Here is a 13990-nt window from a genome sequence, read left to right as displayed (position 1 = left end):
TCTCAACTGAAAACCAACTCAGAACAGTATTTTTAATGTTATGGTGAATAAATATTTAATGGTTGTTATCTTACCAACTGAAGATTTCATATCAATAATAAAGCTATATTGGTAACACACAATATAAAAACAGGATAAGGAGTTTACATTTTTTTAAAGACTGTTGAAGCAGGGATGGGTGGCTACTCTGAATTTTTCTGGAAAAAACATCATTATTCAGTTGGGGAATAAAACACTTATGAGCTGGAAGAAAAGGCTAAAAACAACTGTCTCTATCATTTCTCAGCCTCAGCAAACACTCCATCTCTCCCAGAAACCATCCTGGGCTCAACCCAGGCTCCCCTCCTCCCGCCTTCTCACCTCCTAGCTCTCCAAGTATCAACTGCAGTTAAGACTTCCTCCCTGGGCCTCCCTGGTGGTGCTCGCGGTTGAGCGCAGCACTGTGAAGCAGTCTGCAGCCTCTGCAGTGTGGGTTCGATCCCCGCTGACCTCGGAGAAACCCAAATGGCAAGCAGACCTCTCCAGTCTCTCCCGCTGCTCCCCTCAGCAGTGTATTTCGTCAGTCTGCCTGTTCTGTTCCCCACTCTGTCTCCGGTGAATCCTCTCACCTTCCCACGCATCTAGCCTGTACCCTGGCTCTTGTAAAAATAAAATAAATCTTTAAAAAAAAAAAAAGACTTCCTCCCCAAGTATCTACAATCCTTTTCAGCAAAGTGACAACTGAGTTGACAATAAGGACTAATGAAGAGGCTAATGATTAGGGCTGGACCACCATTTTCACGGGTATCAGGAAGGCTGAAAACCCTACCAGATTGACGAATGTAGTTTTAAAGCATAAATGAAAAGACAGATAGACAGAGGCGAGGGCGCGAGCAGCTGGCAGGAGTCTTCATCTCAGTACCTGCTCACTGTTCCTCAGGGAGACGATGAAGCTATGGTTGAGTGTTTCCAGGTGAGCAAGTGATTTCTCCAGGTGGGTCAAGGTATCTGCATAGGTGACTTTAGAATCACTAGCTTCTTCAGAGTCTTCTGAGTTTCTTTTCTTTGGCTTCTCAATAAAATGTTTGACCATCTTAATAGCCTTCCCAGTCATCTCTAGACGTGCTTCCACTGATAGCTTAAAAAAAAAAGGCAATAAAGAACAGTGAGACAAACCAGCCCCACAGTGGTCTGCACGGACTATTTAATAAGGAATTGAGGCAATAAGAACAAAAATGAAACTTTAAGATATACAGCTTTAACCAATTAATAAACTGGTTTTCTTCTGTGAAGAAAACAAAGAGTGAAGTACTATGTGCCTATTTAATGAGTAAATACAGATTTTTTTAATACTAATACCCAAGGTCAATGATGCTGTGATGAGATTAGTATTCAAGTAAATTGCTGGTTAAATGCAAAATGAGGCGTCATTTCTATACCCATATTTCCCATTTGTGGGCATTAAAAGGAAATAATTGAAAAGAAAAGCAGTGTGGGCTTGAAAATGTACCTGGAATAAGACCTGCAAAGGAAAACTTCAAAGCATTCTAACTGATAACAAGAGAAACTGATAACTTGCCTGTGATAAATTACTAAATAGAATATTTTGTAGTCATCCATATTAGAATTATAAAAACAGTATAGCAATTTAGAAAATGCTTACTGTAGGGTAAGGTAAAGTATCAGGCTATTCTGCCCTCCCGCCATTAGGATAGATGATGGAACCCTGTGGTCCCGAATGCATGCCTGATGGCGGGCACCTGGAGCAGGGTGTGGGCATAGGTAGATGGGATTCACTGGGCTAAGACTGGGCTTTTAAGGGCAGCGTCATGTTGACGCCAGCAGAAGAGGAACCACGAGAAGCAGAGAGGTAAGAACCACGAAACATCAGAGAAAAGGCCATGAGAGAAGGCCAGAGAGCCCAGAAAGGGTGAAGACTTGCTGGGGGCTGGGAGGCCTACCAGCCTCCCGGTCCCCCCAGCACCCCTACCTGCCATGTACCTGGTAAATCCCAATAAAAGCTTGTAAAAGCCACCGAGGACTCTCTAGGACTCTCTCCTCCTTCCCCCGTCTGCTCGGGTCATAAAGAACCTGCTCTGCTAGTACATATATTTCTGCCGCTACACTTACCATAAAATGCTAAATTTTGGAAGCCAGAATACTGTATAATGCTTCATGAAAGTGCCAAGAATACCTATGCAAATAGTGACGGCAATGTTACATAAGCCCTTAAAGACTAGTGCTTAGGACGTCAAAGTGGTGGAATCAAGAACTATTTTGTTCTTCTCAGCTTTTCAAACTTTTTATAACAATGTTGTATTCACTCACACACACACACCAAGAACTTAAAAGTCAATTCTGATGTGTGCTAGGCATGGTGTTAGATATCCAGGAATTACATTTTCCCAACAATATTAAAAATACCCAATTCTTTTGCCCTATAGGTAACATATCTGGATGGAAGAACCACACACCTCTAGTCATCCTGGACTTTTTCAGAACCTGCTGGACTTTGGATCCTGAATTTTAACCTCCTATCAACTACTCAGGCACATTTTTACTATAGCTTTAAAAGAACTTTGTGTTGTTGTTTTTTTTTAAATAAAAAAAGATAGTCGCAGGGAAAAAAAATCTTAGCTTTCCTGTCAATCTTAAAGTCCGTCACTGTTGTCACTGGCTATAGCCATGTGACCACATCAGGAGCCACACCTCTCACACCATCAGCTTCCTCCAAGTCACTCCACAAAGACTGGATGTTTGAAAGTGTACACAACTGACATTTTCCTAGTCCCGTGTAAGTACTGCCAAGAGCTATCTTTAGGAAAGCACCTTTCCCACTGAACTGTAACTAGGTGCTGCCTTAGCAAATGCAGCATCAAAGTTCTGTGGCCCTCATTCTTGGCAGATTGCCACCTCACACAACTATGGCATTAAAAATAATCAGGGGGCCTCCTCGGCGGCACAATGGTTGAGCGCCATGCTGCAAAGCTGTCCATGCTGTCCATGCTGCAGCGCCGGTTCGATTCCCCACCAGCCAGAAAGAACCCCAAATGGTGCAGCAGACCTCTCCTGCCTGGCCCGCTGCTCCCCTCAGCAGTGTCTTTGGTCCATCTGCATGTTCTGTTCCCCACTCTGGCTCTAGTGAATTCTCTCACCCTCCCGCGCTTCTGACCATACCCTGGTTCTTGTATAAAATAAATAAATAAATCTTTTTTTTTAAATTAAAAAAAAAAAACCAGGAAGGCACCATTCAATGGTCAATTATATTAGTGTCTCTCCCTCCAAATACACGGTGAGTCCTTCCTGTGATTAAGAAACACAAGACAACAAAACGTAGCTCATTGTTGAGGGGATGGGAAGATGGCACCCCAGGGAGATGAGCAGACATATCTGGGTGCCTCATGTGAGTGAGGAGAGCCAGGACTCAGACCCCGTGCTATCTGGGCAGTGCTTTCTTTCATGGCACCACATCAGATGCCCACTGGGCATCTCCCTCCTCTGCAGCCCACCATGGCATGTGCACTGGCCGAATGCTGGGCAAGTGAGAACACAGTGCAGCGACTCTTCCTTTCTCATCACTTACAGTTGTATCCCCAAGATAGAAGGGCTTCAGAATTGTGTGCTATGCCAGCTGGCCAAATGTTTATACTCTCCTAGCACACTGTGGGGCATGGAGCAGTTGTGTGACTGACCTGCAGGCAAGCAGGCACAGAGCAGCCAGTTTCACTGCAGGAAGCATGGTCCTGGGAGGAACAGGGCCACGTGCCTTTAGACGGTACAGATGCCATCTTTGCTCTCCAAAGTTGACCGCCATGGCCCACCACCCCTGAGGTTTATGAGGGTAGAAGGAGCACTATGTTCAGTTTTCAAGACCTAGGTAATTTTAGGCAACTTGGTAACATGTCAAGCCTTAGTTCCTTCATCTGTAAAATGTGCAAAAATGTCATGTAGAGCACAGTGTCATTTGCAGAAATTAAAAGATGATATGGAAAGGAATCAGCAAATGCTTTAGCCATAGTAAGGGCTCCATTAAATGGAAACTGGGTTTTATTTAATTTGACCAACTGAAATAATACACAGGCCATCTGCCGCCTTTCGGGTTTTTATCGTCCCAGTAAATTTGTCATAAGATTCCCTTTAAGGAAAACATTTTCACCAGCTCCTCAAACTCCCCAGCATGTACCTGAACCCTCTAGCCTCCCAGCAGGCCCAGGCCCGCACCTTCAACTCCAACCAACAGACTTTCCATCACGACCAGGTAGGACTCTCTTACTGTCTCCATGAAATACTGTTTTCTCTCTTCTCTCCAAGGCAAATTCCTAGTCGCGTCTCAATCCCAAGACAATCCTGATCCTGGACTCATCTCTCCCTCGACCTGCACGGCGCACCCACCGCCAGGCCCTCCGCACAGCACCCTAGTATGTGGCCGGCTTCCCACAGCCCTGCAGACTGCCCTGCGGAACGTGGCCTCACACTGAGGTCTGTGCTTTCACTTTGCTTTTGGCCACGAGAGGTAAGTGAAGTTTTCAAACTTTAAATTGTTTGACCTCATCACCAGGTTTGCCAGAAAAGTTTTTATGTCTTCCAATTTTTGGCGCTCTTTCAAAGTCACTATATAAGCTGACACGTATTAAGCATAGAGAGTGTAAACACCTGATGAATGAACTGTAATTTTCCTGAGAGCTGGATGTTAGAACAGAGTGATATTATGATAAAAGACCAAAAGGCTCTTATTTGACTGGGCATTTTACTTGGCATTTAAGCTTGTCACCATTTACTTTGTAAAAATAAGTTACTGCTGACTCTAGGATGAGATTAAGAAGCCTATTAAGATTTATAAGCTCAGTATAGAACTATAGCTAATACATATATTCCTGTAAATTTCTTCTCTGTGATGGAGCCTAAGATGGGCGAAATGCACCAGAGTTAAAAAGAGCCACGGAGCTACCTTTCCTAGCAGCCAATCACGTGACACTTTCAATCTGAACCTTCACTTTGGAAGTCCACCCAAGCACGGCATTCAGAACATCATTAGGATAACAACCAATCACAGATTCTGTTAACCTATTCCCTAACAGCAACTGGTAATTGTTCATCTTTAAAAGGGTGGATTTTACAAAAAAAAAAAAAAAAAAAAAAAACCCTCTAAGTGGCTCAACTGCTCTATAGCTCAATAAATAGGCATTGAGGATCTACTTTCCAAGTCCTATTGAAAAGGGGGATTAAAAAACAGAAATCAGATTAAAAGAAATCATGCACAGGAGACAGGATGGTGGGAAGTGGGAAAAATCTAGGAGTCACTCATGACATTCACCAGTCATCGCAGCCTACTGCCCAAGTCCACGCAGACTCTACCTACCTGCAGCCACCTTCACTGCCTTCCCCCTGCTGCACAGCCCCATCACCGCACGCCTCTCCACTTGTGGGTCCCTCTGCTGGAATGCCCAGGTGGCTTCATGCTCGCCCCTGCACTTCCTGCAGGGCATGGCACAAATGTGGCCTAATCAGAAGGGCTTCCCTGACCATGCTATAAAGCTAGCACTCCCCACCTTCAACGTGACTCTTTTCTCTTACTCTGTGTTAAGTTTGCTTCCTAACTGACACTGCGCTTCTCTTTACTTACTGTTTGGCTGCCACTGTTCCATTTCCAGGACTTCCCATAACAAATGCCTAATGTGTTAAATGAATAGAGGATGGATAAAGGACAACATTTCAAAAAGATGAAATAGCAAGAGCTGAGCTGCAGAAGGAGGGCACTTAACGAGAGATGTTTTAGCCTGAGTGAGGACCTCAGTTTAGACAGAGCACTGGTGTGAAGCCAGCAAGGAGAATGTTGGGTTGTGCTGCCACATATGGGCTCTGTCACACCTCTGTTTGGTTACTTTTTACAACCCTTTATAAAAATGTGAAAAAAACAATGTTACTTAGGAGCTATATATAAGAGCTTTATAAACCAACGTTACTTAAGAGCCATGTTACTTTAGGCAGTGGGCTGGGTGACCTGTAAGGCCTAGTTTACTGACCCTTGATCTATGATATTAAAGAGCGGCTGTCGGAAAGAAGACCTGAGACTAAACTAGAAATGGTAGCTACGAGTCTGGAGTGCAGGCGTTCAGAAGGCACGGGGGTACGTGGGGGTCAAAGACAATTACATAGCAATGTCCTACTCAGTCCCCATTTCAATGCACATTGTGAATCTTATTTCGAAGAAAAATATGAAACTTCTGTTCTCCGAGAATCAAATGCCATTCTTCCTCAAGCCTCTCTTTGCTGTCCTTCTAGAATCGGTTCTGAGTTCCCCATGTTTCAGACCACACAAGGCAGTCCTAAAATATTCCAATTTGTGTCAAAGGAGGAATCACACCACATTGCAGTCATCAGCTTACCTGTACACCCTCCTGGCTAAACAGTAATCTTTTGCAGGGCACAGATTGTGCTTTTAAATTTCTGTATCCTAACACCTAGTACAATGTCTAGCACATTGTAGACAAACAAAATTGCTGCTAAATTACTGAACAACTGTGGATCAACATTCAAATGGGAAAAAAGAACCTTTCAAAGTACGATGAAGCGACATGTTCTCAATATGTCCCTAGCAAGCGGAGTTCCAGAATATACCAAAACGTTCCAATTTAGCCTTGACTCTGCAGTATCCTATTCCTATAAAGGGCCTTAGGAGATGAAAATTGCAAAAGGACCCTTACAATGACTTGAAACAAACAAACAGAAGATGTATGCCACGGGATGACAGCAGTCCCTGGGCATCAGAAGTCATGCCGGAAGAGGCATAAGGACATGAAATTACCGATGCCTCTTAGTCTATTCATTCCCTACACGGCCACTGACTGCAGCTATAGACATGCCTTGGGCCGGGCTCTGGCGACAGACAAAATTAGATTAGGTCTCTGCCCCTGGGTATGTCAGAATGCAGTTGGAAAGGGAGAAAAAAAGACATTACAAAGAAATGTGATAAGACTGCAACAGGGTATATATGAGATGCCACCAAGGGCCTTACAAAGGGCACTTGGTCCTGACCACAAGTGGGCAGGGCAGCCACCAAGTTTGCTGAAGGCAGCTTTCTCCAAAGAGAGCTCTTAGGAGACAGGAAAAGAAGAATCCCAAGAGGTCATGAAGTCAAAGAAGAGAGTGGGGAACCTGGGAGCAAGTGAGCTTGGCTGCAACGAAGCACGCAAGGAAAGCCAGCAGGAGAAGGGGAAGACACAGCCCCAGGAAGGGCCTGAGTGCCAGGTTGTTCCTTATCATCTTCATGCTGGGGAGGCACAGAAGGGAGGCTCTTAAGCAGCAGTGACACAATCAGCAGTATCATTTTCAGGTAATAACTTGACTCAAATTTCCCTGAAACCACCTGAATCATGTGCATGGACTTTCAGGCTGATAAATCATGAAAAGCAAGTATGTCTTTTTTCTTTGTCAAAGGAACATTTCATGACTTTGAAGATAAGGTTGATATTAAGCAAACAGCAGGTAATTGAAGAAAACGCTGTTGCTACCTACAGAGTCAGGTAGAAAAATTAGGGTTTACATGCAGTTAACATTATTAATAGCAACTATCTAAAATAATGGGAAAACCAAGAGTGAAATCCTAGCAGATTTTTTAACATCACAGTTGGTTTGATTGAAAAAAGCTGACTAACGAAGTATAGACTACCTCTCTTTTTGATTCGCATTTAAAAACTCGCCCTACTTCCCATCTTTCCTCTTCCTCCTCAAGCAAAAACACAAACCTTTACCATGAAAGGCCTGGGCTTGGTTCAGGGGATACAAAGGCAAATTAAGACACAACCTCTACCTTTGAAGAACATACACTGTCATGGGAAAGCCTAACTAAAGTATTTATAAAATGTGGCAGAATTATAAGCTAAACCTGCAAAAAATGCTCCCCAAAGCTTTGTGTGTACCACCAGCACAACAGCCTTTTTGAAGGGAACACAGGTGGAGCTAGTTTAAAGGTAACCCCTTTCTAAATGTTCTTTCTTAAGACTGACCTTGAGAACATGCTAGAGGTCAGGGCGTGAAGTTTGTTCTCTTTCTCAGCTCCTCCTCTTTCAAGACAGATCGTCCTCATATTTTCCCTCATCCCAACTCTGATACATGGTCTTGGAGCCTAGAATGCTCCAGAAGACCCAACAAAGGGAGGCTTCTGAGCAGCAGTGTGCGCTAGGACCCCACTGACTGGAGAGCACATTTCTCTGTGCACATCACAAGGTTTCCAGTTCTTGCTTTCAACAAAATTTATGAAGGAACTAATTGAGTTGTCAGTTGATAAATCATTAAGAGTAATAGTTAATAATAGATGGCCATGTGAGCTTTGGTTGATGACTTACAGGACATGCAAAAAATCGAGAGGCCCTACTATGACAAAGCTCCTTTCCCATCACTTTAAAATATTTATTATCTACAAAAAGGTAAAATGCAAAGAACTGATGTGGGCTGCTACCTCCAACTAGTAATAAGGGACAGTCTTCCAAAGCACACAGACAAGTTAAAAATGTTTAAATCCTTACCAACATCCTTTAGAGGCACATTTAAAACACAATTTTATTTTGATAATTAAGATTTAATATAAAAAATTTAAACACATTTGTATTGTTCTGGTCAAATATATGTTGCAATAATTGAAACAATAACTGTACAGATTTTTTTTTTCCCAAAAAACCTCATGGCCTCATAATCACAAGAAAAACTTTGAATGTGGATTTCTATTTATGTAATTATTTTTGGTTCAGAGGAGATTTTTATGCATAAAAATGGCACATTAGGGCCTCCCTGGTGGCGCAGAGGGTTGAGCGCCACGCTGTGAAGCTGTCCACAGCCTCTGCAGCGCTGGTTTGATCCCGGTCGGCCGGCGAGGGTCCCACACGGCGGGGCAGACCTCTCCTGCCTCGCCTGTTGCTCCCCTCAGCAGTGTATTTCTGTCGTCTGCCTGTTCTTCTCCCTGCTCTGTCTCTGGTGAATCCTCTCACCCTCCCACACATCTGGCCTGTACCCCGATTCTTGTATTAAAAAAAAAAGCCACATTTATGATGAAATCACATGAAAGTGAACTGCACAAACTTGGCAAAAACAGTTCTGCTCAAACTCTTTCACTAAGGGATTTGCTCAAATTCTAGAGAGACTTCTAGCAACTTAAGGGCATGTCTCCAGGATGAGTGCACTCACTCCTGGAATGCTTGCCGGAGAAAGCCTAAAGCTGCCAAAACCCCAGACAGTTTGGTCAGTGGACCAACTGGCCTCAGAGGCCTCTTAGAGCAGTGGCTTTAGAGAGCTTGCAAATCTAGATCCTTCCTCTGCCCCTCTCCTACCACACACTTATCTCGTCCGGGACCTGGAAGTCACCTCTGAAATATAAACGTTCAAAGAGATAGCCCCGGGGTCCCAACCCTTCTGGAAAGGGCAGGGCCTAACTCTAGGTGGGCCTTGTTCTAGCTTGTACAAGAATCTTCTATCAGAGAGAAGTTTGCTTCTCATCCAGAAAAATGTCAGTAACCAACCCAGATGGCCTGGCCACACAGACCAAGCCCATGGCCCAGAGACTTTCCTTTAGCACACATCCTATTATTTAAAAAGTTTCCTGCCTTCTGTTTTGTGAAGTTGGCTCCGTTTATGTGTATTCTCTCCCCTGCTGCCGTAGTTTTCACTGAATAAAATATACCTGTACCAACTCAAATAAGGACTGACTTTATTTTGCTAACAAAAAAATGAAGTAGGACTAGTTTGAATAAAAGGGAAGATGCAATCTTTGTAACTGCCAAAGATGTGCTTATTCTTGTACTTTGTAAAGGGCCAATGGTAGATGCCAGATCGTTATGTTAATGTAGATTACTCTGAATGCAGAAAGAGGCACAAAACAATTTTACTTTAAATGTCAACATTCAAAATATTGGAAATTACATTGTCCTTTATATTCACTTAAAATTATCATAAATGTTTTCAGATACTAAGTGTTATGTTCTGAATGCTTGTGTTGAAACCCTAGACCCCTAAGTTGATGGTATTAACAGGCGGGGCCTTTGGGAGGTGCTTTAGCCAAGAGGGTAGAGACGCTGTGAGTGGGATTAGTGCCCTTATGAAGAGGCTCCAAAGAGATCTTTGGTCTCTTCTGTGTGACCCCAGAATGAAGGCACAAGTATGAACTAGGAAGAGAGCTCTCACCAGAACTCAGCCACACTGGTACCTACTCTTGGACGTTAGTCTCCAGAACCGTGAGCAATGAATTTTCTTTTGATTTCTTGCTGCGGCATTTTGTTAAAGCAGTCTAAGTGGACTAAGGCATCAAGTCCATAAGAGAACAGCCACATTATTTTCCATTCTCTTAGCTACATAAGTAAGAAAGCTTCAAGTCCACTGCTTTGGAGCACAGTTACCCTGAAGTGTGATTTCTAGACTGCCTGTACTGAAATCGACTACGTGTTACTTCAAAAATGCAAAATCCTGTATCCTTACTAGACTTACTGAGTCTATTTATGGGGAAGTTTGATGAAACAACACAACCCCGACTGTCATACATTCTGATATTTTCCCTTTTAATCCACAAGGTAGTGTTCTTTTTTGTTTGCTTTTAATGCAGATCACAACACTCTAATTTCAGGACCCACTAATGGATTATAACTCAGTTTGTAAAACACCTGCAAATTTGTTCCAAAGATGACTTGCAAGGGCCAGCGAACACTGGGGCTTCAAATGAGGTATCAAATTATCTAAGTTAGATTTAACTGACTTCATTAAAAAGGAAAGCACTTTCTATTTTACCAACAGCAGCACAGTTACCCTCTCTGTTTGCTGCCACCCAAGGTTGCTCATGCACTGGATTTCATTGTTGACTTCCTACATGACAAAGGCCATTTGATCGGGAACCTTACAAGATTCATTTTTCATTGCTAAACATTTTTTCATTTTTCAAATGCTAAACATTTCTCAGTGTTTAGCAAGGCATTTTAAGCATTGTCTTAAAATGTCGAAAGATAATTATGAAATAGTATCTTAAATATCAGGCAACAGAAAATGAAAATTGACGTTTTAAAACTTTTAACAGTAAATTAAATATTCAAATTAAAAAATAAGAATATGCGCTGGCACATTCAATTATATATACCTAACAAAAAATATATTGACGTTAAGTATCAATTGCCTATCTGACAAAAACATATGATGGAAGAAAAAGGAGCTACTTTGTCTTTGCCTTTTATCTTATACAATAACCACAGAAATATCATTCTTCAGCAAAGTATAAGTAGCCCTATCTTTTTTACTATTCACTTTTAATAGTGACATAAAATAATATACTCCTAAGTTTTTGAATAGCTTGAAGGCCACCTTTTATCTTAATGGAGAAGGACATGAATTGTTAGACATGAAATGAAATGTGACTATAATCAGTATTGAATTCTACTACCCATTGTTGTGAATAAACAGGTTTTAACAATACCTAAAAAGATTCATATTTTCCACTTCAAAGTCTTCTACTGCACAGACATGTGATACACAACACAAATTGTTCTGAAGATCATTTTAAGTAGGCCCATTGCAGTTACATCAAAACAAATAATATGAAAATCCAGATCTTATTCCAACCCTTAAAACTACTTAGGATCAAAATCAACCTAAACTGTTGCTAGATTTGGGGGCTGAAAGGAATTCAAATGTCACTTTTTGACTTTGTAGATAAGAATGAGACAGGAAGAAGAATCAGGAAATGCTCGGCCTACCAGGAGCTGACCATGCAGCTGGTACAGGACTGACTCAGTGCGACTCTAGGGTTTGATCCTGCTGGTCTCTCATTTCAGGTGAGTGCATCTCACGCTGTGCTGAGGGCAGGTGGTCCTGGCTGAAGCCAGCCAGCACCTGGCCTGCCAGCGGCCACAGGATTAGTTCAGGGGTGATGCAGCCAAGAGTTTCTGTTTGGAGCTTACAGGAGCTCCCTCAATCCATCTAGCTGGATGTGAATTAGGAAATGGTGTAGCCCCAGTCACTGAGGATGAAGCTAACCCCACAGATGACAGAGAGGAGAGGGGAAAATACTGGCTCCTGATGACCACCAGCTGCTGAAACAGCCAGCCCTGAAGTCAGCCCCAACTGTGGACCTTTGAGTTACATGAGCCAGTCAATATTTCGATCAATGAAGCCAATTTAATTGGATTTTTACTTGTGCCTAAAAAAATTCTAACAGTGATTTGTATTTATTGCGCAGTGATTTATGATGGCACAGAGGAGACAATGGAAGGGTCTCAGGGAGGCCTGACTGGAAAGCTGGGTCTCCCTGCAGCTGCCATTAAAAAAACTGAGCGCAGCTGAAATCTATTAAGAAACAGTTCAATTTAATGCAGTGTGTTGAGAGGCCACAACATTAATACATGAAGTTTCCCAGATTTTCCTGGGTCGGTGTTGGCCCGAAACTCCTCTCTCTTTCTCCTAGTGGGAATGTCCAGCACCCGCAGATTAGCAGCAGCCATATCTTCCCTGTTGTTCCACACATATGGGTGGCGGGAAAATCACTCACCAGACCAGGTGTATCCAATAAAAAAGCTGGTTCTACTATGATTAAGGAATTTTGCTAGGTGGTTAATAGAAGGTTGACTAGCATGTGGAACTTTCTGATAGGGTGTTTATAAAAATGCATTAGGAAAATAAATACACACAGCAGACCTGCTGGTAGTTTAGTTGAGTCATCATAAATCCAGGGTTTCTGGGCGTCCAGGCCCTGTTTGGGTATCATTGTCCCTCTGGTAAGATACTGCAACAGCCTTCACAGTGCCATGCCCTGTCCTCAGGCAGCTGCCTTCTATTCCTTTCCCTGCCCACCACCAAAGTGATCTTTTTTTTTTTTTTTAAAGATTTATTTATTTATGCATACAAGAGCTGGGGCACAGGCCAGAGATGCAGGGGTGAGAGGACTCACCAGAGACAGAGTGGGGAACAGAACAGGCAGAATGACTGAAATACACTGCTGAAGGGAGCAGCGGGAGAGTCAGGAGAGGTCTGCCTCACCATGTAGGTAGCTCTCTGGCCAGCCGGGGATCGAACTCGTGCTGCAGAGGCTGCAGATTGCTTCACAGTGCGGTGCTTAACCCCTTGCGCCATCAGGGAGGCCCCAAAGTGATCTTTCTAAAGTGGGAATCTGACTCGTTACGATTGGTTTAAAATTTATTATCTAATGGATCCATTCTCAGGATAAAGTCTAAGCCCGTTGTGTTTAACCCTTTAAACACAAGAGTTTTCATTACTAAGTCTGTTCTCGTGCCTCTAGCCTCGTTGTTTATACCGTTACTTGTAGGTAACTGAAGGTACTAAGTTATTTCACGCCTTTATTAAAACTGCTAAATCTGTCTGGAATGCTCCTCTCCTTCTAATCTTTCCCTTGACGTTCTCATCTGATGACAAATATTCTCATTTGTTAAGACTCAGCTCAGACACCTCTCTGGCCTTTCCTGGCTCCATCCCTCCTGGTGACTGGACTACTTCTTCCACCTTCCTTCTTGTACATAATGAGTCACCTGCCGTATCAATTAGAGATCTTTCATTAGCTTATTTGTTTGCCTGTGATTTATTAGCTTGCATATCTACAAAGAGTTCCATCTGGTTGTCAAGTAGGCAGAAAACAACTGGCCTCCTGTTGGCTGCAATGAGAAGGGGTCTTCCTTTGTTAATTTTTTTTTTTTTATACAAGAGCTTGGGTACAGGCCAGAGGCGTGGGAGGGTGAGAGGATTCACCAGAGACAGAGCAGGAACAGAACAGGCAGACGACAGAAATACACTGCTGAGGGGAGCCACGGGCGTGGCAGGAGAGGTCTGCTGCACCATGTAGGATTCTTGCTGGCCGGCCGGGATCAAACCCACGCTACAGAGGCTGTGGACAGCTTCACAGCGCGGCGGTCAACCCGCTGCACCACCAGGGAGGGCTAAGGGGTCTTCCTTTGGACAGCAATATTTGAAAAGCAGTGGGCACTAGCCCAGAGGAGAGGGCATGGCTTTTATAATTAATTCCTTCCTGCAC

The 13990-nt window shown here is 43.2% G+C and overlaps 1 protein-coding gene across 1 annotated transcript in view; it reads right to left on the bottom strand.

The window, feature by feature from the left end:
* The window catches only part of NBAS (NBAS subunit of NRZ tethering complex), a 253228-nt gene that overhangs the window by 42036 nt on the left and 197202 nt on the right, over positions 1-13990 (bottom strand). The window contains exon 46 of the mRNA XM_037528501.2: positions 902-1117. Within this exon, the coding sequence (XP_037384398.1) occupies positions 902-1117 (216 nt within the window). The remainder of the gene's footprint in view (positions 1-901; positions 1118-13990) is intronic.

This window comes from Talpa occidentalis, unplaced genomic scaffold, assembly GCF_014898055.3.
Source record: "Talpa occidentalis isolate TD23 unplaced genomic scaffold, MPIMG_talOcc4v2.1 talOcc4.5, whole genome shotgun sequence".
Classification (NCBI taxonomy): Eukaryota; Metazoa; Chordata; class Mammalia; order Eulipotyphla; family Talpidae; genus Talpa; species Talpa occidentalis.
The sequence above is the reverse complement of the archived record's forward strand: the minus strand, read 5'-3'. Positions and strand labels throughout refer to the sequence as shown.